At 43.4% G+C, this 25793-nt stretch overlaps 1 protein-coding gene across 1 annotated transcript in view; it reads left to right on the top strand.

The window, feature by feature from the left end:
• Window positions 1-3325: 3325 nt before the first annotated feature.
• The window catches only part of RIC3 (RIC3 acetylcholine receptor chaperone), a 35347-nt gene continuing 12879 nt past the window's right edge, over window positions 3326-25793 (top strand). Inside the window, exons 1-2 of the mRNA XM_082269798.1 lie at window positions 3326-3591; window positions 17756-17973. Coding sequence (XP_082125924.1) covers window positions 3477-3591; window positions 17756-17973 — 333 coding nt within the window. The 5' untranslated portion in view covers window positions 3326-3476. The remainder of the gene's footprint in view (window positions 3592-17755; window positions 17974-25793) is intronic.

Below are 25793 nucleotides of genomic sequence, written 5' to 3'. Positions count from 1 at the left end.
AATGTTTATAAACAATGTTACTCTGTATCTCTCTATCTCCCGTCTGATCAATGTTTATAAACAATGTTACTTTGTATCTCTCTATCTCCCGTCTGATCGATGTTTATAAACAATGTTACTTTGTATCTCTCTATCTCCCGTCTGATCAATGTTTATAAACAATGTTACTTTGTATCTCTCCATCTCCTGTCTGATCGATGTTTATAAACAATGTTACTTTGTATCTCTCTATCTCCCGTCTGATCAATGTTTATAAACAATGTTACTTTGTATCTCTCCATCTCCTGTCTGATCAATGTTTATAAACAATGTTACTTTGTATCTCTCTATCTCCCGTCTGATCAATGTTTATAAACAATGTTACTTTGTATCTCTCTATCTCCTGTCTGATCAATGTTTATAAACAATGTTACTCTGTATCTCTCTATCTCCCGTCTGATCAATGTTCAGACCCCGGCCTGATTGGATGAAAATTGAATGGATTGTTTAGGTTTCTCCTTCATTTTGGAAAATCTAAAGCCTGCCAAACACAACAATCTGATTGTACAATCTCTCCTTTAGATTTACCAAAACAGTGTCATAAGAGGACATCCCTAAACCATCCATTCCTGTATCCAATCAGAGAGGTCCTCACATTACAAAGCTGATGACAGATCTAACGACGATTGTGCAGTCAGATTGTATAGTGTATGGTAGGCCTAAATGGTGGTCTTATTCTAGTAAACCTCTTACAATCGATCTCCATGGAAAGTCGCAAAAAACTGACATCAGTTGGCTCCGTGTGATCAATTTTTTACATCCTTATCGATCACTTTGGGTGATTTAAAACTGCCACTATCTGTCACTCGCTGATCGGCCGTTCCTTTTCTCACTCTCCTGAAGTCCTTTTCAATCATTTTGTCAGATCAGACATCGATCGTTCATGGCTGCGGTCACATCCGCTCAGTCAGGTGACCTGCGCAGAAACACGAGTGTCCGTGAATGTTTCTGGAACCTGTGAAAAAAGCGCATCGCACATGTGATGCTGATAATCGTTAGTAGCACCGCAGATGCAGCCAGCAGGCGCTTGTATTCACATGCACCGAAATGTGCAGCAAATGCACCAAAGTGTGCTGTAAAAAAAAAAAAACGCGGTCAGCTGAATGCCAAAAAAGTCCAAAATGTGTGAGAAACGGGCAAAAAATGCACCAAAAAAAACCACCCAAACAACTGTAGGAGCTTCTTTGATGCACTCAAAACGCAAATAGCAGACGCAAGTTTTAACAGGCGGCAAAATGTGCAGCAAATGCGCCAAAGTGTGCTGTAAAAAAAAAAAAAAAAAAAAACGTGATCAGCTGAATGCAAAAAAAAGTCCAGAATGTGCAAAAAACGTGCAAATAATGCACCAAAAAAAAAAAAAGAAAACATCCAAACAAGGGTAGGAGCTTCTTTGGTGCACCCCAAACGCAAATAGCACATTTAACATGCGGGAAAAGGAGCAGCAAACGCGTCGAAGTGTGCTGTTAAAAAAAAAACGTGATCAGCTGAATGCCAAAAAAAGTCCAAAATGTGCAAAAAATGTGCAAAAAATACACCAAAATGTGTGGAAAAAAAACCCAAACAAGTGTAGGAGCTTCTTTGGTGCACCCAAAACGCAAATAGCACACGCACGTTTTAACAGGCGGCAAAAGGCGCAACAAACGCGTCAAAACGTGCAGAGAAAAATGTGCGAAGCTCAACGCCGCACAAAATTCTGAAAATCTGACACAAATTTGAAAAAAAAAAATTTAACCACTTGCTGACCAGCCACAGCAGATATACAGCGGCAGGTTCTCGCAAATCACCTATTCGCCAGCGGGGAGGCTGATCTGCGGGGCCAGATGCCGCGATCAATCCCCGTGGAGAGAGAATGGCAGTCTGCTGTTGTAAACACAGCAGATCGCTGTTCTATCAGCAATCGACACAGGGCTCCTCCTATTTAGGAACACAGGTCCCTGTATTGATTCCATAAGACCATCCCCCACACAGTTAGAAAGCACCCCCTAGACATACATTTAACCCTTTGATCGCCCCTGGTGTTAACCCCTTCCCTGCCAGTGTCATTAGTACAGTGACAGTGCATATTTTTAACACTGATTACTGTAGTAATGTCACTGGTCCCCCCAAAAGTGCCAAAAATGTCAGTTAGGGGTCCGATCTGTCTGCCGCAATGTCGCAGTCCCGCTAAAAATCGCAGATCGCCGCCACTACTAGTAAAAAAATAAAATAAAATAAATAAAAATGTAGTTTGTAGATGCGATAACTTTTGCGCATATCAATCAATATACACTTATTGGGATTTTTTTTTTTTACCAAAAATATGTAGCAGAATACAAATTGGCCTAAAATGATGAAAAATTTTGATTTAAAATTTTTTTAATTGGGAATGTTTTATAGCAGAAAATTAAAAATATTGTTTTTTTTTTCAGAATTGTCGCTCTTTTTTTTTTGTTTAAAAAATAAATAAAAATCACACAGGTGATCAAATACCAACAAATGAAATCTCTATCTGTGGGAAAAAAAAGGACATCATTTTATTTACAGTCACAGTCCCGCTAAAAATCGCAGATCGCCGCAATTTCTAATTTAACATAATAATAAGAAATGACATAAATCTTTCCCCTATTTTACTATTAGTATCAGACCCGATACAGTCCCACCCATAACTTTTGCGCAAACCAATCAAAATACGGTTATTAGGATTTTTTTTATCACAAATATGTAGCAGAATACAAATTGGCCTAAAATGATGAAAAAATGTAATTTTTATTTATTTTTTTTTTTATTTGGATTCTATGTTATATAGCAGAAAGTGAAAAATATTGTTTTTTTTTTTTTCAGAATTGTTGCTCTTTTTTTGTTTCTAGCGCATAAAAAAAAATAAAAATTGCACAGGTGATCAAATACCACCAAAAGAAAGCTCTATTTGTGGGAAAAGAAAAGGACATTAATTTTATTTGGGTACAGCGTCGCACGACCGCGCAATTGTCCGTTAAAATAACGCAGTGCCGAACCGCAAAAAATTACCTGGTCATTAAGGGGTAAAACCTGTGGTTAATTATTTTTATTTTTTTTTTTCTTTTCTTGTTATCCTAAAAATATCATACATTTGCAAAATACTGAATATCAAGATCCCCGCTTACACCTGAACATTGAATTGTCAGCTTCTACACCATAGAACTACAACTCCCAGCATGCTCTGCTTTGGGTATCACTGTCCACATTGTTGCATATTCAGCATCGAGCAATGAACAGCGACACATTGTAGCAGATGGAGGGTCACATGACACCTGGAGGGGCGGGGCTGGGGACAATGGCATCTGTCACTGATGAGAGCTGCTGGACCAATAGGCTGAGCTGAGCCTCCACTGGTCAGGAGATGCTAGGAGCTCTGTGATTGGTCAGTCTGCTGGGGATGCTGAGCATGGCTTCCGTCAGTGCTGAGCTCTAGGAACACCATGGCTCTGTCCACCATCCAGAAGGTGGCCTTGTTCTCCGGATTGGTGCTCTGCGTGTCTCTGCTGCTTCCCAAAACCTTCCTGAGCCGAGGGAAGCAGACCGTACAACAGGAGGGTAAGGGGGGGGGGGGGGGGGCAGGGTGGGGGCTGTGCATGGCGTGTCGTCTCAGGGGCCCCTCTCCTGTCCTTTTCACCGCCACTTTGTGTCTATTGGGGGATTCTTCGCCAGGCGCTGCGGCGAGGTCACAGGATATTTATATGGTGCAGCAATTTATCATTATTATCTTTATATATATTAATCAGTAAAAAAAAAGAAGGTATAAAGACCCCAAAAATGAAGAGAGATCGTCGCAGAGCGCACACAGAACCCTGCGCTCATTTTACTTTTCCACCATGAAATAACGCAATCGATCGAAATCTGTTTCTGATCGTTAATGACAGCGGTGGCCGGTCCATAAGGGGCTCAGGGGCACCACCCCCAAAAAAAGTGTTGACCAATAGGAAAGCTATTAATAGAAAGATTTATTTTTAAATAAATGATAATATAACTAGCGTTAGTTTACATCCTAAAATTGAAAAAATGTTCGTTGTATTATCATTTATATAAAGATAAATGGTTCTGTGCATGCGCAGGGCGCTGAGGGGCGCCGCACTGGAAGAAGTCTATTAGGTGCGTCAATGTTAACTACCTGCCACCCGCCCACCATCATATGACGGCGCCCCAGAACGGCCGCTCTCGTGTGCCCATGGAGGCGCTCAGCGCGGTGACCACAGCCGTGTCGTGTTCCAAGAACACGACACGACCCCGACCTTGGTACCGAGCCAATGACGTGGCTCTTTACCCATGTGATCGGCTGTGTCCAATCACAGCCGGTCACATGTAAATGCGGAAGTGCCGTTTATCGGCGCTCCTCGGTTCACACTGTCAGCATGTGTGACGAGGAGAGCCAATCAGCAGCTCCTCCTCGAAGAGGAGTCCAGGACAAGTAATCGGTGCCCTGATTACAGTAAAGCAAAAACAGTGCCAATCAGTGACACCAATCAATGCCCATCAGTGACACCAATCAGTGCCCATCAGTGACCTCAATCAGTGCCCATTAGTGATGCCAGTCAATGCCCATCAGTGCCTGCTCATCTGTGCTGCCCGTCAGCGCCCATCAGTGCCCATCAGTGCTGCCTGTCAGTGCCCATCAGTGGCGCATGTCAGTGCCACCTGTCAGTGCCCATAAGTGCCACCCGTCAGTGCCCATCAGTGCTGCCTGTCTGTGCCCACAAGTGTGGGATGGGTGAGGTGAGATGGCGCTGCCTAGTTATATACAAGTGGTGTGAGGAGAAGTTAATCCAATGGTCACAACCTAAAGTGCTAGTTTGAATAATGGCGTGCAGTCCACAATATAGGGCATGAGTGTATATAAGAATATAACAAATTGAAAGAGCACTCTACCCAAAATTGTGCTCAAAGTGATATATACAATAAATATTTAAGTAAATTGATAAACGAAAACTGTATGCCGGTGAAAGGGTAGTGATAGTGTTTCACAAATTTAAAAATCCTTATGTAATCTGATTGAAAATGTGCTCATAAAACATAAATATAATAAATAAATAAATTAATGTGTAAAAAAACTGTGTGCCAATGCAAAAAAATTAAAATGATAATGGTGATCACACAATTACAGCAGTATAGTAATCCAATAAAAAAATAAGTAGTCCATATAGAGCTAGAACACCAAGAAAAAAATGTGATAATCCACCAAAGGGTGACAAACAGTCTTTAAACGTGCTATAAAGTGAAGCAGAAATATCTCAATCAGTTGGTGGTCTTCCGGGTGGTCTACGTGCTGGGTGGTAGGTGAGAAAAACCAGTGCACCCCTCCAATTTCTCCCGCACTCACCAGAAGTATGTACCCCTACAGGGGTAATGAGCCTTGGTATAAAATCCTCTTATCCACCAATTTTGATGTGTGGGACTCTTGGGGGGGGGGGGGGGAAGGTATCACATTCTCCTGGGTAGTGGAGCCTCTCTTCCTCAAACGGTGATGGTATGCAAGAAGAAGCTAATATAGTGATGTACCGCTTTTAAAATACTTTATTTCAACAAGTTTAAAATCAGGTACTCACATAGATTATGTTGTAAACGGGTATCCGAAAGAGTAGGGGCCGCGAGTCCCTCGTTGGCGGCTACTTCAGGGACGCTATGCGGGTCAGCGACCGGATCTGCGTTGCAGTGGGGCGGAAATGACGTAATCGCGCACGACGCGTTTCGTCAGAGCTGACGTCATCAGGTGCGTCAACCCTCCATTTTGTGCCCACAAGTGCCACCTGTCAGTGTCCATCAGTACTGCCTGTCAGTGTCCATCAGTGCCATCCATCAGTGCCCATAAGTGCCACCCACCACTGCCTCCTATCAGTGCCCATCAGTACCGCCTATTAGTGCCCATCAGTCCCACCTATCAGTGCCCATCAGTGCCACCTATCAGTGCTTATCAGTGTCGCATCTCAGTGCCACCTATCAGTGTCCATCAGTGCAGCATATTAGTGCCTTCTCATCAGTGCCACCTAATCAGTGCCCTTCAGTGCCACTTCATCAGTGCCCATAAGTGCCACCTCATCAGTGCCCATCAGTGAAGCCTATCAGTGCCCATCAATGAATCAATGAAGGAAAAAAATACTTATTTACAAAATGTACTGACGGAAACTAAGAAAAAACTTTTTTTTTTAAATTCTCTGTATTTTTTCTTTTTTTTTAGTAAAAAATAAAAAACCCAGCAGTGATTAAATGCCACCAAAAGAAAGCTCTAGTTGTGTGAAAAAAATGATAAAAATTTCATTTGGGTGCAGTGTTGCATGACCGCGCAATTGTCATTCAAAATGTGACAGCGCTGAAAGCTGAAAATTGGCCTGGGCAGGAAGGGGGTGAAAGTGCTCGGTATTGAAGGGGTTAAACAAGAACGTGGCCTTGAGGCTCTGATTGGCTTGTTTAACCACTTAAGGACCAATTAAAATCAGTATTTTTTTCTAGAAAATAGAACCCCCAAAAATGATATATATTTTTTTGGCAGAGACCCTAGAGAATAAAACGGAGATTGTTGCAATTCTTTATATCACACAGTATTTGCGCAGCAGTCTTACAAATGCAATTGTTTTAAAAAAAAATACACTTATTTGAATTAAAAAATAGGAAAGCAGTAAAGTTAGCGCCATTTTTTTTTATAATGTGAAAGATAATGTTACACTGAGTAAATAGATACCCAACATGTCATGCTTCAAAATTGCGCACGCTCGTGGAATGGCAGCAAACGTTGGTACTTTAACCACTTAACGACCAGCCACGTAGATCTACGTCGGCTGACTTTGAGTGGTTATACCGGGATGATGCCTCTAGCTAGAGGCATCATCCCGGTACCGTTGTTTGAAGCCGGCGGTCGGCTTTCCGTCGGTAACGATGGATGCGGCTCGGGAGCCGCTCGATCGTTACCCGGGGGGGCGGGAGGGGACGTCCCCCTCCCCTCCCGCCGCCTTCCGCGGCTTTGCTCGGGGCCCCCGTCCCACCGGGAGCCCCGAGCACCCAGCCGGCACGTCCGCCGGTTGGATGGAGTCCCGATGAATGCCGGAAACGGCATCGATCGGGTCTCCGATGACGTAACCCGGAGGCGGCGTCCATGACCCTCGATCCCTCCATAAAGTGTACCTGTCACACATATTGCTGTCACAAGGGATGTTTACATTGCTTGTGACAGCAATAAAAGTGATCAGATTTTTTTTTTTTTTTTAAAAACCTGTAATAAAGTTAAAAAAAAAGAAAAAATAAATAGGAAAAAAAAAAAAAAATTTTAGCCGCCCCCCGTCACCGTTAGCTCGCGCACAAAAAAAAACGTATACGCAAGTCGAGCCGCAAATGAAATCGCTGTTCAAACCACACATGTGAGGTATCGCCGTGATCGCCAGAGCGTGGGCAATAATTTAAAAAAAGAGCTACACTCTAACTCAAAACTGGTAACCGTTAAATAAATTTAAAGCGTCGCAGATTGAGATCTCTATTGACCGTAGTTTGTCGCCATCCCACGGGGGGGCGCAATTTTAAACCGTAACATGTTTGGTATCTATTTACTCGGCGTGACATGTTCTTTCACAATATACAAAAAAATGGGCTAACTTTACTGTTTAGTATTTTTTAAAATTAGTGAAATTTTCAAATTTTTTCCAAAAAAATGGCGTTTTAAAGACCGCTGCACAAATACCGCGTGACAAAAAATTTTGCAATGACCAACATTTTATTCTCCAGAGTCTTTGCTAAAAAATATATATATATAATGTTTGGGGGTTCTAAGTAGTTTTCTAGGAAAAAATACTGATTTTAACGCGTGAACAAAAAGTGTCCGAAATAGGGCTGGGGGTAAAGTGGTTAAAATCTCCATAGGTGACGTTTTAAATTTTTTACAGGTTACCAGTTTAGAGTTACAGAGGAGGTCGGGGGATGGAATTATTGCTCTCACTATAACGATCGCGTCGATACCTCACATGTGTGGTTTAAAAACCGTTTACATAGGTGGGCACGACTTGCGTATGTGTTCACTTCTGCCCGCGAGCTCAGAGGGACGGGGTGCGTTAAATTTTTTTTTCTTGTTTGTTTTACCTTTTGTTTTTTATTTTTACACCGTCCCTTAAAGCGGTAGTATCCCGCTTTTTGACACTTTTACCTACAGGTAAGCCTACAATAAGGCTTACCTGTAGGTATAATTAATATCTCCTAAACCGGCACGGTTTAGGAGATATGTGCAGTGCATGCAGCCGCTCACGCGAGTGGCGCATGCGCCCTGAAGGTCCAGCGGGACCTTCAGCTTTCTTTGCCGGGAGCATGCGCGGGAGTGACGTCATCGCGGCTCCGGCCAATCACAGCGCCGGAGCCGCCGAACCCGGAAGAGACGCCGAGGGATAATGGCGGCGCCCGCAGCGATGTCTGGGGGTCCGTGTCGGGGCTTCGTTCTAAGGTAAGTAATACATAATGAGCTAGTATGCGATGCATACTAGCTCATTATGGCTTTGTCTTGCAGGTTTTTTTTTTTTTCATTTTCGGGTTTACAACCGCTTTAAAAAAAAAAAAAAAAAATGTGATCACTTTTATTCCTATAACAAGGAATGTAAACATCCATTGTAATAGAAATAAGCAGGACAGGTCCTCTTTACCCTCTTCTGGACCGGAAGATTTACCCCCTTAATGACCAGGCCATTTTTTAAGATTCGACACTGCGTTACTTTAACTGACAATTGTGCGGTCGTGCGACGCTGTTCCCAAACAAAATATATGTCCTTTTTTTCCCACAAATAGAGATTTCATTTGGTGGTATTTATTTACCTGTGCGATTTTTATTTATTTTATTTATTTTTTAAACCAAAAAAAAAAAAAAAAGAGCGACAATTCTGAAAAAAAAAAAATATATATTTTTCACTTTCTGCTATATAACATTCCCAATAAAAAAAAATGTTAATCAAATTTTTTCATCATATTCGGCCAATTTGTTTTCTGCTACATATTTTGGTAAAAAAAAAATCCCAATAAGTGTATGTTGATTGATTTGCGCAAAAATTACAAACTGCGGGAAAGATTTATGTCATATTTATTTATTTTATGTTATTTTTGTTACTAGCAATGGCGGCGATCTGCAATTTTTAGCGGGACTGCGACATTGCGGCGGACAGATTGAACCCCTTACTGACATTTTTGACACTTTTGGGGTTACCAGTGACATTACTACAGTAATCAGTGCTATAAATATGCACTTTTACTGTAATAATGGCACTGGCAGGGAAGGGGTTAACACTGTTGGTGATCAAGGGGTTAAATGTGTGCCTCATGCTTACTGACGTGTGTGGGGGGAGGGGGTTTGTGTGACACAGACACAGATCGCAGGTTGAGCTATGCTGAATCCGGTGATCTGTCCCTGCCTGTCACAGAGAAGATCCGCCTGCTTTGTTTGCACAAGCAGGCGCCGCCGAGAGAGGAAGGAGTCCAGCGATGTCGGTGCCGCTCTGCAGTAGCAGCAATGTGAGCGGTCGGCAAGCGTTTAAACATTGACCAGTCCGGATGATTTATTGGTTTGTGTGAATCTCCTGCGATGATGTCATTGCCCGGTGTATCTGATGATTGGTATTTTCAGGGAATTTTATTGGCTACTTCGTATTGATATTGTGGGGGATGAATGCATCCCTTTGTGTTTATTGCGGTTGAATGTATCATTTTGTGTTTATTCCTCAGTGTAAAAAAGAAAGTATCATTTTGCATCATCTTCTGTGAGTTTCCCAGTTTTATATTCTGTGAAATATTATCGCCGGACATTTATGCTGTTTTGGGAATCGGGACGACATTTGTATCGCGCTATAAAGTCATTTAATGGCCCCTCTGACGCCTTTCAGTGAAGAATTTATGAAAATAACAGAAGGGCCGTTATAATGTACAGAAAACAATGCCAATCAGACAATCAATATTTCATTACAAATAAGATAAGACAGATTTATAAGGTCTATCTTTAATACTGTGAGGGTTTGTAAACATTAAAGAGAACCTGTCAAAATCAAAGGGGCTGAGAAGCTTATAGAGAGCTGTCATCCTGATCCTTGATCCAGGGATGAAATACTTGTCCTTGCCCCATTGAGAACAGGGACAGACATAGCGAACTACAGGCCAATTTATATCCACCAGTCAAAGCAGGTCTATTAAAGTTTGATGCTAAAACGAACTTAAAAAGGTTTCTTTTCACGGCTACAGATCTACCTAAAGACCTAATCCCCAACCCAACACCTAAACTTCAACCCAACATCTAACCTTCAACCTAACACCCAAACCTCAACCTTTAATCCAACACTTAAATGTCAACCTAACACCTAAACTTCAACCCAACACCTAACCTTCAACCCAACACCTGAACTTCAACCCAACACCTGAACTTCAACCCAACACCTAACCTTCAACCAAACACTTAACCTTAAACCCCCAACACCTGAACTTCAACCCAACACCTGAACTTCAACCCATCACCTAACCTTCAACCTAACCTTCAACCCAACACCTAACCTTCAACCTAACACCTAATCTTCAACCAAACACTTAACCTTAAACCCCCAACACCTGAACTTCAACCCAACACCTGAATTTCAACCCAACACCTAACCTTCAACCCAACACCTAACCTTCAACCTAACCTTCAACCCAACACCTAACCTTCAACCAAACACCTAACCTTCAACCTAACCTTCAACCCAACACCTAACCTTCAACCTAACCTTCAACCCAACACCTAACCTGCAACCAAACACCTAACCTTCAACCTAACCTTCAACCCAACACCTAACCTTCAACCTAACACTTAACCTTCAACCAAACACTTAACCTTAAACCCCCAACACCTGAACTTCAACCCAACACCTGAACTTCAACCCAACACCTAACCTTCAACCCAACACCTAACCTTCAACCCAACACCTAAACCCCCAACCCTCAACATAATTCATAAATCTCAACCTAACCCCTTAAATTTCAACATAAGTCCTAACCTTCAACCTAATACCTAATCCTCAACCTAACTACTAACTTCCAACATAATACGTAACCTCAACCTAACTTCTTAACCTTCAGCATAACTCCTAAACCTTCAACATAACTACTTATTTCAACAAACCTCATAACCTTCAAACTAACACCTAACCTTAAAATAACCCCCCAACCCTCAATATAATTCCTAATCCTCAACCTAACTTCTTAACTTTGAACATAACTCCTAACCTTCAACCTAATACCTAATCCTCAGCCTAACTACTACCTTCCAACATAACACGTAACCTAAACCTAACTTCTTAACCTTCAACATAACTCCTAATTTCAACAAACCTCCTAACCTTCAAACTAACACCTAACCTTAAACTAACCCCAAACCCTCAATATAATTCTTAATCCTCAACCTAACTCTCTAACTTTCAACATAACTCCTTACCTTCAACCTAATCCTCAACCTAACTACTAACTTCCAACATAACACCTAACCTCAAACTAACTTAATAACCTTCAACATAACTCCTAACCTTTCAACATAATTCCAAATTTCAACATACCTCCTAACCTTCAACCTAATACCTAATCCTCAACCTACCTATCTACTAACTTCCATCATAACACCTAACCTCAACCTAACTTCCTAACCTTCAACATAACTCCTAACCTTCATTCCCAAAGGTCATCATAACTCCTAACCATCAACCTAATAACTAATCTTCAGTCTAATTCCTTAAGCAGCCCATAGATTTTTTTGATTCCCCCACCCACACATTAAAGGTGGATGGGGGGGATCCTCCAGCTGTGCCTTTGTATTCTGACAGCCAGGAAACTTCCTGGCTGTTGGAATACACTGATCAGTGCTCCTGGCTATAGCCAGCAACGCTGATCGCATGGAAAAAATCCTACAGGGCGGTTTTACAGAAATTGATCAGTAGATCAACTTTTGTACAACCGCCCTGCTCATATATGAATTGAATTTTGACCAGTCCCTGCTGAACCCGTACATTTCGATCAATGTATGGCCAGCTTTAGCCTTCAACCTAACACCTAATCTTCAATCTTTCACATCAACCTTCAAACTGACACGTTAACCTTCAACTTACCTAATGAGCTTCAACCTAACTCATAACCCTTAATCTATCATCTAACTTCAACCTGACCTTCAATCCTTCTCGTTAACCTTCAACCTAACTCCTCAACCTTTAACATACTTAAAGTGATTTAAATAACCTGCTCTGTGTGGTGGTTTTGTACAGAGCAGCCCCGACCCGCGCTACCGGCCCGTCCCAACGCCAAGTGCAAATGGCTTGCTTTGGGGGCACTCATGCCTGCTCCCTCCTGAGCTACCTCCATAAGAAACACAGAGCATGGCTCTGCCCCACTCCCAACTCCCCCCTCCCTGGCTGTGATTGACAGAAGCAGGAGCCAATGGTTGCCGCTGCTATGTCTGAACTAATGAGGAGAGAGAGCTGACCTTGTGCACATCTTTGAATTCAGATCGGGCTCTGGTAAGTATTTAGGGGGGCTGCTTAGAGAAGGTTTTTTCACCTTAATGCATAAAATGCAGGTAAAAAAAACTGCCTTTAGAACCACTTTAACTCTTAACCTTTAACCTAAAACCCAGTGGAGGACTGGGCCAGGGGGTAGGGGGGGGGGGCACCCAGGCCACTCTCCTTCACCTTCGCCCTAACACCTAAATGAATGCCTAACCAGTGTTTATGTGTACTGTGTGCTGCTTTTACTACGGGACGTGCTTTGCGGGTAAACAAAATCCATCCCTTCCCCCGCTGTCAGGATGGAGCTCTTCATTGTTTACAGTGCACCCCCCCCCATCTCAAATACTCTAATTCCCTCATATGCCCCAAGCACAAATCCTGCCCCCCCCAAAAAAAAATAATTCCCCCCTTCTACTACAAATCCTCTACCCCTCCATTTTACCCTCTGAGAACAAATCCTCTCCCCCCACTGCAAATCCCATCACCCCTCTCAGCACAAATTCGTCCCAATCCCCCAGCCCAGCACAAATCTCCCCAAATTTCCCCTCCTAGCTCAAATACCCCCATTCATCCCTGCTAGCACAATCCCCCCCCCCCCAAAAAAAAAAGAATCCTCTACTAGCACAAATCCCCTCCCCCTCTACCATATTTCCTTTTCTAGCACAAACCCCCTAAAATTCTCCCTGCTGCCACAATTCTTCTTCCCCCCACCCCCCTCCTAACACAAATCCCCTCAAATCACAACTCCCAGAACACCTCCCCAAATTTCCCCTCCAAGAACAATTCCTATCCCCTGCAGCCCCTCAAATTCCTCCTACCAACACAAATCCCCCCCCCCTCAACTATATTACCTTTTCTAGCACAAACCCCTGCCCCCTCTACCATATTTCCTTTTCTAGCACAAACCCCCCCAAATTTCCCCCTCCTAGCACAGATCTTCTTCCCCCATCCCCCCTCCCAACACAAATCCCCTCAAATCACCACTTCTAGCACATCTCCCCAAATGTCCCCTCTTAAAACAATTCCTATCCCCTGCCGCCCCACAAATTCCCCCTCCCAACACAAATCCCCTCCCCCCTCGACTATAACATCTCTTCTAGCACAAACTCCCCAAAGTTCCCCCTCCTAGCACAAATCGTCTTCCCCCATCCCCCCTCCCAACACAAATCCCCTCAAATCCCCACTTCCAGCACACCTCCCTAAATTTCCCCTCCTATAACAATTCCTATCCCCTGCAGCCTCCCAAATTACCCCTCCCAACACAAATCCCCTCCCCCCAGCCTTCTTGTGGTGCCCCTCCCCCACCTCACCCCATACCACAGTGCCCTCCTGCTCACCGCTTGTCCCCGGCCCTGCATGTGACCCAGCTAGTTCCCAGCCCATCTGCAGGAAAGCATTAATGGGAGGAGCTTCTAGTCCTCTGCTGCCAGTCACCCTCCATTATTGGTTTGGGCCCCCAGTGAAAGAGTATTTTTTGTCCCCTTCCCCTCAGCCAGATCTGTTCATGGGGATTTCCATTAAAAATCCAGAACCATCATTGTATCTGTAATTGTAAATATTTGTATTGCTGGAACGTTGGATGGGGGTGATATCGCGTCTTTTGCATAACGTTGAGGCGCAGGAACCTTTGATGAACGCCGCGTTTCCCGGGATGATGAAGTGTTCACCCTGGAAAGTCCAGCCGGCCTTGATGTAGATTGTCTGTCAGTACAGGAATTAATATTGATCGCTCCGGTCCCTTCCAACATCCAGTGACATTCCCCCAATCAGGCGGCGGTGACCTGGCCCTTCCACTGACGTTGCCCATCATAGGAATTGACGTTTAATTAAAGATTACAGCGCGTTCCGACGCATTGTTCCACACTCTATTTCCTAAGCATAGCGCGCCGCAATCCATCATGGATGACAGGTCGGTGATAGTCTCGCCTTTTGTCAACCTCGAATACAATTCAATCTCGGAATGTTTGTTAAACGTCCAGCAAATGGTTCCCTTCAACCTCGGGGTCCTTCAGCAACGTCCAGAACTTTAAAAATTGAAGAAAATCGGTGTTCCGGCTTTGTCATGACTCAGGAGTTGGAATTAAGTTTGTGGGGTGAGATTTTCAAAGCTGACTCAAGGACAAGTCGGGGGGGGGGGGGGATTTTATGATTTTAAATACGCCAACCCCCCCCCTTAGTCTTGCACAGTTATGCCGGCAGATATAAAGGACACAAATAATATCACTTTGTATCCGTTCATACATCATTAAGTGTGAACAATGCCGTTGAAAACCATAAAACCTACTTTCTATGCCTTTTTGATGCAAAAAATACACCCGAAAAGTGAGATCCGCCCCACAGGATGGCAGCAGGTGACGTCAGGGCTGCTGTTAGAAATCACGGGGCCCCATACAGACTACCTGGCAGGGCCCCCCCCCCCAAGAAACTCTTAAAGATATATTTAGCTAAAGTTACAACAAAATCACTATTAGCAGTGCGTTTTTGTGTTTTACTGAATTCCAGTACAGTCCAGGGCAGAAAAAAAATGCAGGAAGTTCTACTTTATTTTTGGAACTGGAATGCACTGGTGTGAACAATGCCATTGAGAACCGTATAACCTGCTTTCTATGCGTTTCTGATGCAGAAAAAAAAAAAAATACGCACTGGACTGCGAATGTGGTGTGAACTGTCAGACATCGCATGTGATTCACACCGCACTGCTCTGCAAATCACATGCCATATCTGTGCGACGCAAATTCAGCCATACAGATTGTATGGCTGAATTTGCATCGCATTCGGACCAAAGTCGCACATTGCCTTTTTCTTGGTCCGCAACAGAATCGGATCGCATGGGTGTTCACACCTTAGCGATCCGATTCCTGTCCAAATTGGCAGTTCGCACTGCGATATGCGAACTGATCTGGGGGTGCCATTAACTTTGTATTGACACCCCCAGCGATTCCCATATGGCAGTGTGAACTGCCTGCGAGTCGGGTGCGATGCGGGAACCCGCAGTGGATTCGCAGGGTTCCCGCATCGTACCAGTGTGAACCCTCACTGAATGTATCTTTTTATATCCTCCCCTTCAGTCTTGCACAGGTGTATCGACTCCTTCCCTTCAGTTTTGCACAGGTGTTCCAGCTCCTCCCATTCAGTCTTAAACAGGTGTACCGGCTACTCCCCTTCAGTCTCACACAGGTGTACCGGCTCCTCCCCTTCAGTCTTGCACAGGTGTACCAACTCCTCCCATTCAGTCTTGCACAGGTGTACCAACTCCTCCCCTTCAGTCTTGCACAGGTGTACCAACTGCTCCCATTCAGTCTTGCACAGATGTACCGACTCCTCCCCTTCAGTCTCGCACAGGTGTACCGATTCCTCCCCATCAGTCTCGCGCAGGTGTACCGACTCCTCCCCTTCAGTCTTGCACGGGTGTACCGACTCCTCCCCATCAGTCTTGCACAGGTGTACCGGCTCCTCCCATTCAGTTATGCACAGGTGTACCAGCTCCTCCCATTCAGTCTTGCACAGGTGTACCAGCTCCTCCCCTTCAGTTTTGTGTAGGTGTAGCAGCTCCTCCCCTTCAGTCTTGCACAGGTGTACCCGCTCCTCCCCTTCAGTCTTGCACAGGTGTACCAGCTCCTCCCCTTCAGTTTTGTGTATGTGTACCGGCTCCTCCCCTTCAGTCTTGCACAGGTGTACCAGCTCCTCCCCTTCAGTCTTGCACAGGTGTACCGGCTCCTCCCATTCAGTTATGCACAGGTGTATCGGCTCCTCCTCTTCAGTCTTGCACAGGTGTACCGACTCCCCCCATTCAGTCTTGCACAGATGTACTGGCCCCTCCCCCTGGACTGAAATGACTCCCTCTGATTTCCCCGCACACTGCGAGCTTCTCACAATGTGCAGGAGAAGCTGCAGCCAGTCAGGTAGAGCCCCGCCCCATTTCTTGGCTGGAATTGCAGAGTTTTGCCCATTGGGACTTTAGAGGTCGCGCCACACAACCAGTAATAAAAACATTTTACAAGGGATGGAGGCGCTTCACAGGGTACTACCAAACATATTTTGTTTCATATCCTGGCTGGAGGACGTCCATCATCACCTAGCTCTTTCCTTCCCAGCTTAACTGTTCCTGGTCAGATTAGTCAATCATGGAGGCTCAGTGATACCTAGGGTGGTCTTCATGCGAACACACTTTGCCCAGGAACCAGGGACAGGACAAGGGGAGGGCAGGAGGGATGGCTGCCCTGGGCACTGTGGCATCATGTTGTGTGGTGGGGGGGACGCTGTGAGGAGATTAGGGGGGGGCTTTTTGTTGGGTGGGGGCATTTGGGGGTGGCAAGGGGTAAGAATTGTTCTAGGAAGGGAAATTTGGGTGCTAGGAGGGGGGATTTGGAGGGGGGGTTGTGCTAGAAGACACTAATGATGAGGCACTATTCCTCCCACTGACACCAATGATGGAGCACTATTCCTCTCACTGACACCAATGATGAGGCACTATTCCTCCCACTGACACCAATGATGGAGCACTATTCCTCCCACTGACACCAATGATGGGGCACTATACCTCCCACTGATACCAATGATGAGGCACTATTCCTCCCACTGACACCAATGATGGGACACTATTCCTCCCACTGACACCAATGATGGGGCACTATTCCTCCCACTGATACCAATGATGAGGCACTATTCCTCCCACTGACACCAATGATGGTGCACTATTCCTCCCACTGACACCAATGATGGGACACTATTCCTCCCACTGACACCAATGATGGAGCACTATTCCTCTCACTGACACCAATGATGAGGCACTATTCCTCCCACTGACACCAATGATGGGGCACTATTCCTCCCACTGACACCAATGATAAGGCACTATTCCTCCCACTGACACCAATAATGGGGCACTATTCCTCCCACTGATACCAATGATGAGGCACTATTCCTCCCACTGACACCAATGATGGGACACTATTCCTCCCACTGACACCAATGATGGGGCACTATTCCTCCCACTGATACCAATGATGAGGCACTATTCCTCCCACTGACACCAATGATGGGGCACTATTCCTCCTCTTAACCACAGGGGTTATGTAAATTCTTTACTCCCACAGATGACAGTCCAGCCCCCCTAAAGCCCAGGGGACGGTAAACTGGTCCTTTGTTAATTCTTGGTCTAGACATTAGCTGGAAATGATATTCGTTGCTGGAAGATCTGTCTGCTATGCCTGACACCTGTGCTTATTTTTTAGGAGGTTCTGGTCGGTTCCCGTCATCCGTTCCTCACAGCAAGTCAGCAGATGGCAGAAATCCCGGGACTTCGTTCCCAAGGTCCCACCTGTCGGAGGCCGTGTCCAAGTCCAAAGGCGGAGGTGGCGGAGGGAGCAGCGGAAGACAAAGCCTGGTGGGGCAGATTATTCCCATCTATGGATTCGGGATCCTGCTCTACATCCTCTACATTCTCTTCAAGGTAAATCCAGATGTACGGACCTGGAAAATGGGAACATTCTTTCTGCAGAAAGTTCCATTGTGTCCGGCATCCGTCCCGATTATTCCATGGAGAAGGCGGATCTACTAAGCGGGACTAAGAAGTCCCAGTTCTGTGATCATTACAAGAAAAAAGGAAAAAATAAATGAGAAATAAAATCATAGGAAAGTCTGATGAAACACATCGTTCTGCATTTTATTTCATCCCAATTCTTTTTTTTTTTTCTTTATTATTTGGAGAGGAAATCTGTGCACTGCAAGGATTCTAGTAATCTTTATCACAGCTCCTTACCTGCTTGTGTCCTGTATGTCATAGGTTGTCCCCATAGTGCACAGGACACCTGAGGAGGAAGATGTGGAATTCCATATTCCAAGGATTCCAAACCTCAGTCCTCAAGCACCCCCAACAGGTCGTGTTTTCAGCGTTTCCCTCACCTTGCAGAGATGTTTCAACTCAAGGTCAATGACTTGGTATTGACGAAAGCTATTTTATCTAAGGGAAATTACCAAAACATGGCCTGTTGGGGGTATTAAAGTCAGAGGCGTAACTAGAACCTTCAGGGCCCCGGTCCAAGAAACCATGAAGGGCCCCCCGGACCCCTGGCCGAGGCCCTTCCCTTCAAGCCTGGGGCTCTTCCCACTGATCCTGGGGTCCTTTACTCTCATTGTGGGGCCCTTTATTACGGTCCCGCAGCGGGACCCTTTCACAAGCTCTGCAGTGGGCCCCCTTCCTGCCATCTTGGGCCCCCCCCCCCCCACGGTGGTGGAATGCCAGGGCCCAATCGCAAGTGTGACCTTTGCGATCCTGGAAGTTCACCCACTGGTGTCAGTAGTTTTTATTTTTTGGGATTTAATTGTATTATTTTTTATCATTTTATTTTATTTTTTTACAATGTCACTGACTATGACTCTGTCCATGCAGAAAAGGAAGGAACTGGTAAATTACATATTTACCGACCCCTTCCTGGTTCTCTATTGTGACACATCCCCTGCAGCAGCTGGTAGGAGAGGGGAGGGAGCACAGTGGGTGGGGGGGGGCAGCACAGTGAGGGGTGGGGGATCAGGGGAGCACACAGGGGCCCAGAGACAGCAGAACACAAGTGAATGGATAGGAGGAGTGGCGGGGGCAGCATACAGAGGAACCAATCTCCTCCATTTTCCTCCTGCAGCTACAGGAGAAAAACAAGGACAGTGATTTCTCTACATGCTGCCCCCACCCCCCCTATCCAGGTGTACAGGGGAGCCGCACAGGCCCCCTGGAGCATGGGGCCCGGTTGCAATTGCAACCCCTGTAGTTACGCCCCTGATTAAAGTGACTCCAAACAATATCCTTATTGTCCAATAGTTATCCATTCTCATCCACTACTTAACGGCCCTGTAATCTATTTGTCATGAAATCATCTCTTACTCTTTTTCTGCCTCCTTGTAATTTCATCCATGAGCTACTGAAACTCTCCTTTCCCCCTCACTCGTTTGGAACTAGCAATGCACGTTAGTTGTGGTCATGTGCACTGCTCTATGAACACTTCACCTTCCACAGTCTATAGTCCATAGTCTAGAGTCCCCTAGTCCACAGTCTATAATCAATAGTCTATAGTCCCCTAGTCTGTAAACCCCAAGTCTACATTCCATGATCTATAGTCCCATAGTCCACAGTCCATAATCAATAATTTAAAGTCCCCTAGTCCACATTCCATGATCAATAGTCTATAGTCCCTTAGTCCACATTCCATGATCAATAGTCTATAGTCCCCTAGTCCACATTCCATAATCAATAGTCTATAGTCCCCTAGTCCACATTCCATAATCAATAGTCTCTAGTCCCCGAGTCCACAGTCCATAATCTATAGTCTATAGTCCCCTAGTCCACATTCCATAATCAGTAGTCTATAGTCCCCTAGTCCACAGTCAATAATCAATAGTCTATAGTCCCTGAGTCCACAGTCCATAATCAATAGTCTATAGTCCCCTAGTCCACATTCCCTAATCAATAGTCTATAGTCCCCTAGTCCATATTCCGTAATCAATAGTCTATAGTCCCCTAGTCCACATTCCATAATCAATAGTCTAGAGTCCCCTAGTCCACAGTCAATAATCAATAGTCTATAGTCCCCTAGTCCATATTCCATAATCAGTAGTCTATAGTCCCCTAGTCCACATTCCATAATCAATAGTCTAGAGTCCCCTAGTCCACATTCCCTAATCATTAGTCTATAGTCCCCTAGTCCATATTCCATAATCAATAGTCTATAGTCCCCTAGTCCGATTCCATAATCAATAGACTATAGTCCCCTAGTCCACATTCCATAATCAATAGTCTCTAGTCCCCGAGTCCACAGTCCATAATCGATAGTCTATAGTCCCCTAGTCCACAGTCCATAATCAATAGTCTATAGTCCCCTAGTCCACATTCCCTAATCAATAGTCTATAGTCCCTGAGTCCACAGTCCATAATCAATTGTCTATAGTCCCCGAGTCCACAGTCCATAATCAATAGTCTATAGTCCGCTAGTCCACATTCCATAATCAGTAGTCTATAGTCCCTGAGTCCACAGTCCATAATCAATAGTCTATAGTCCCCGAGTCCACACTCCATAATCAATAGTCTATAGTCCCCTAGTCCACATTCCATAATCAATAGTCTCTAGTCCCCGAGTCCACAGTCCATAATCTATAGTCTATAGTCCCCTAGTCCACATTCCATAATCAGTAGTCTATAGTCCCCTAGTCCACAGTCAATAATCAATAGTCTATAGTCCCTGAGTCCACAGTCCATAATCAATAGTCTATAGTCCCCTAGTCCATATTCCGTAATCAATAGTCTATAGTCCCCTAGTCCACATTCCATAATCAATAGTCTAGAGTCCCCTAGTCCACAGTCAATAATCAATAGTCTATAGTCCCCTAGTCCATATTCCATAATCAGTAGTCTATAGTCCCCTAGTCCACATTCCATAATCAATAGTCTAGAGTCCCCTAGTCCACATTCCCTAATCATTAGTCTATAGTCCCCTAGTCCATATTCCGTAATCAATAGTCTATAGTCCCCTAGTCCGATTCCATAATCAATAGACTATAGTCCCCTAGTCCACATTCCATAATCAATAGTCTCTAGTCCCCTAGTCCACAGTCCATAATCGATAGTCTATAGTCCCTGAGTCCACAGTCCATAATCAATTGTCTATAGTCCCCGAGTCCACAGTCCATAATCAATAGTCTATAGTCCGCTAGTCCACATTCCATAATCAGTAGTCTATAGTCCCTGAGTCCACAGTCCATAATCAATAGTCTATAGTCCCCGAGTCCACAGTCCATAATCAATAGTCTATAGTCCCCTTGTCCACAGTCCATAATCAATAGTCTATAGTCCCTGAGTCCACAGTCCATAATCAATAGTCTATAGTCCCTGAGTCCACAGTCCATAATCAATAGTCTATAGTCCCCTAGTCCACAGTCCATAATCAATAGTCTATAGTCCCCTAGTCCACATTCTGTAATCAATAGTGTATAGAACCCTAGTCCATAGTTGATAGTCCACAGTCTTTAGTCCCATAGTCCATAGTCTATAGTTGATAGTCCATAGTCTATAGACATTTTGCCTTTAGTTATACATTAAGCTGGTCGATCCCCAGTATCCTGTATGTGTATATATAAATAATAATGTGAAAGTCTGCTGCTTGCACTTAATGGCAAAAATAAAGCGGTTAATGATAGAGCTGCGCTGTGTAAAGTGTTATTAAAATTATATCACAAATGACTTATTTGCGGGAATTCCTATAAATAATCATCACTCTATTTAGAGATACAATAAACGTGCAAAAAAAAATATCATCAGATATCCTTCAAAGTGCGCTGTGCATTTGTGTAAAATTGCAAAAAACACAAACTCATATTGCACAAACCAGGGCTTTTTTTCAGCGGTAACGCGGGGGAACGCAGTTCCGGCACCTCCAATGGGTGCTGGAGGGTTTACTCTGATGCTGGCTGCTGGGAGATCTATTGTTGCTGGAGGGGGATCTATTTTTGCATGGCAATCTATTGTTGCTGGTTGAGGATCTTTTGATACTGAGGGTTAATTGTTGCTAGAAGGGATCTACTGTTTAGGGAGGGGTTCACTCTTCCTGGCTGCTAGAGAGTCTATTGATGCTGGCTGCTGGGGGATCTTTTGCTGCTGCTGGGGTGGGATCTATTTTTTTGCTTTTCTTGTTATCATAACCTAATTCTATACATTCCAATACAAAATTATACGTGGCTCTATATTCTCTAAAAGGGGCTTTATTGGAAGCTGGGTAGGGGGTGAAACCAAGGGTCAGTGCTCGGAGGTGGGTAGGGGGCGGAGACACAAAGTAACTTAGAAGGGGGAGTTCCTGCACCTATTCTCTGAGAAAAAAAGCCCTGGCACAAACTAATGATAAACATACAAAGATTGTGATTAGTATGCATAGACAAAGTCCATAATATATATCCGAGGGATTTCCCTTCACCATCAATCAGAAAGTTTGTGTGAGAATTATTCTTATCTTCATCCAATGTGTCACCGCTGTGCTTACTATCCTCTTATACTTCAGCAAGTACTGTATATAGTATTAGATCTCCAATGGAACTGCTATACGTCATGTTCACCACTAGATGTCCTCTGTATTCACAGTACAGTATATACTTTCCCAATGCTTAGCCAGCATTCATGTATGATTAAAAATCTCAGGAGTTTCCACTAGGGATCGACCGATATCGGTTTTTTGTTGCCGATACCGATACCTATATTTTAGTCAATGCATATTGGTATCGGACGATATGGGCCGATATTTTCGTACATTTAAAAAAATATATCTTTTTTTCTTTTTTTTCTTTGACAGGTACTCTTGTGGAGGGATCTGGGGGTCTAAAAGACCCCAAACCCCTCCCATACACTTAAAAGCATTCAAAACGCCAAGTTTGGCTGTCATTTTTTGAATTTGGCGCTGAGTACCTGGAAGTGATGTCATGAGATCACTTCCGGGTTTTTGCATGGAGACCCGATCAGAGCCGAATGCGGCTTTGATCTGGTCTTCGGCGGCCGTGCAGGCTGGTTGTCCGGGTTTCCCGGTGGGACGGGAGACCCGGGCGAGCCATGGAAGGCAGCGGGAGGGGGGGCTCCTTGTAATGACAGCCAAGCAGCTTCTCAGCCACATCGGTTGTCATTACAAGACAGCCGACCATCGGCTATGGACGCCGGTACCGGGGTGATGCCTCTAGCTGCAGGGATCACTCCGGTACAACCACTTTCCCGAAATATCAGCAATATCGGTAACCTCAGGGGCCGATTCCGATATATCGGGGAAAGTGCATATCAGCCCTCGATATATCGGCTATGCCGATAATCGATCAATCCCTAGTTTCCACAGATCCTCTCACCATTTATAAAGTGGGGATATAAGCAGAATACTCTCATAGTGTAGAATGTAAACGATTTATTTAGAAAAAAGCTGCTAAAAACTTACATATAAGAACAGAGTATCCAGCATTTGTTTGTGAGCGCCGTGCTCATTACGGTATTTGCATTACTTCCGGTAACCTCCTTTTACACCCGACCATAAATATAGGGCATAAACGGAGGTTAAAGGAAGTGACGCAAATACCGGAATGAGCACGGCGCTCACAAACAAATGCTGGATACTCTGTTCTTATATGTAAGTTTTTTAGCAGCTTTTTTCTAAATAAATCGTTTACATACCACACTATGAGAGTATTCTTCATATATCCCCACTTTATAAATGGTGAAAGGATCTGTGGAAACTCCTGAGATTATTAATCATCCATGAATGCACTAAGCATTGGGAAAGTATATAAATACAGAGGACATCTAGTGGTGAACAAGACGTACAGCAGTTCCATTGGAGATCTAATACTATATTTTTATTCCATTGGAATAAAATATTATATTTTATATAAATATAATATTTTATTAAATATATTTTATTAAATATTATATTTTCCATTGGAATACTATATTTATATTCCATTGGTGATTTAATACTATATTTAGTTATGCTCAAGCATAACTAAAGAGTAACTCCACTTTTGTTGAGAAAAAAACATTCCCCTCTGGGAGATCTCTGTACATTGCAGGGATTTTAACAAACTTTGTTGCAGATTCCTTCCTTTTTGTTATTTTGAAGAAATCATTGTTTGTTCCTCTGTGCTGAGTGGGTCTAATGGGAGTGGTTTCATAATTATCTATCAGCTGTGGCAGTTGCAGGGCTCTAATGAGGAAACCTGCTGGGCCTGCATCCCTTTAGCCTTGTTCCTATTGGGAGCATCTCACCAAAAATGAAGTTTTTGTTGCAGGGGATGCCAGAAATCTGACTTGTATCTTCGTGCAGACTTCTGGGAAATTTGGTGAGCCAATCACACAAGCAGGAAATTATATTTCTGGGGGTGTGGTCAGTATACATTCTGTGTACAGAGCGCCTCCAGGTGGCCATATTGCATTTTGCTATTTTTTTCCCTACGAAAGTGGAGTTACCCTTTAAGCTTTTTAGTCTTTTAGACCCCCAGATCCCTCCACAAGAGTACCTGTCAAAGAAAAAAAATTAAAACATTTTTTTTTTAAATGTTCGAAAATATCGGCCGATATCAATATGCATTGACCAAAATATAGGTATCAGTATCGGCAACGAAAAACTGATAACAGTCGATCACTAGTGGAAACTCCTGAGATTTGTAATCATACATGAATGCTGGCTAAGCATTGGGAAAGTATATAATGTGAATACAGAGGACATCTAGTGGTGAACAAGACGTATAGCAGTTCTATTGGAGATCTAATACTATATGCTTGCTGAAGTATAATTAAGGAGAGAGGATAGTAAGCACAGCGGTGACACATTGGATGAAGATAAGAATAATTCACACACAAACTTTCTGATTGATGGTGAAGGGAAATCCCTCGGATATATATTATGGACTTTGTCTTTGCATGCTAATCACAATTTTTGTATGTTTAGCATCGGTTTGTGCAATATGAGGTTTTTTTTTTTTTTTTCTTTACACGAATGCGAAGCGCACTTTGAAGGATATCTTATGATAGTCTTTTGGACGTTTATTGTATCGCTAAATAGAGTGATGATTATTTGTAGGAATTCCCACAAATAAGTCAATTGTGGTAAAATTTTAATAACACTATAGAAAGCGCAGCACTATCATTTTACCACTTTTAAAAAAATTGTATTTTTCATTAAAAAAAATATACAAATCCAGAAATTTTTTAATTTTGTGTGCAATTATACATTTAAAAAAATGCCCCAGGAAAGAAAATGGGGAAAAAAAAAAAAAAAATGTAAATTGGTTTTTTTTTTTTTTCTCTCTTTTTCCTTCTTGTTTTATTAAATAACGTTAGAAAATATTAGGGACAATGGAGAGTACCGATGACTTTAGTAAATTGTATCAATTAAGTCCTATAATTTCGAGTGAATTTGATTTAAAAGATGATGTTGGAAATAATCTTGTGTTAAATGCTGTACAATGTAGTCTGGACTTGAAATGATGTACTGGAATACGTTCATTGTCTCTTTTGAATAAATAAATAAAATAAAAAAAAAAAATAAAAAAATGCCCCAGAAATGACACAAATTATGTGAAATGATTTAAGAAAAATCTCAGTAAAATAAGACATGAATTAATATTCCTCGGATATATATTATGGACTTTGTCTATGCATGCTAATCACAATTTTTGTATGTTTATCATCAGTTTGTGTAATATGAGTTTTATTTATTTATTTATTTATTTATTTTACAATATTACACAAATGCACAGCGCAAT

This window comes from Pelophylax lessonae (genome assembly GCF_965119305.1).
Source record: "Pelophylax lessonae genome assembly, chromosome: 10".
NCBI lineage: Eukaryota > Metazoa > Chordata > Amphibia > Anura > Ranidae > Pelophylax > Pelophylax lessonae.
This window is presented reverse-complemented; position numbering and strand designations above follow the sequence as displayed.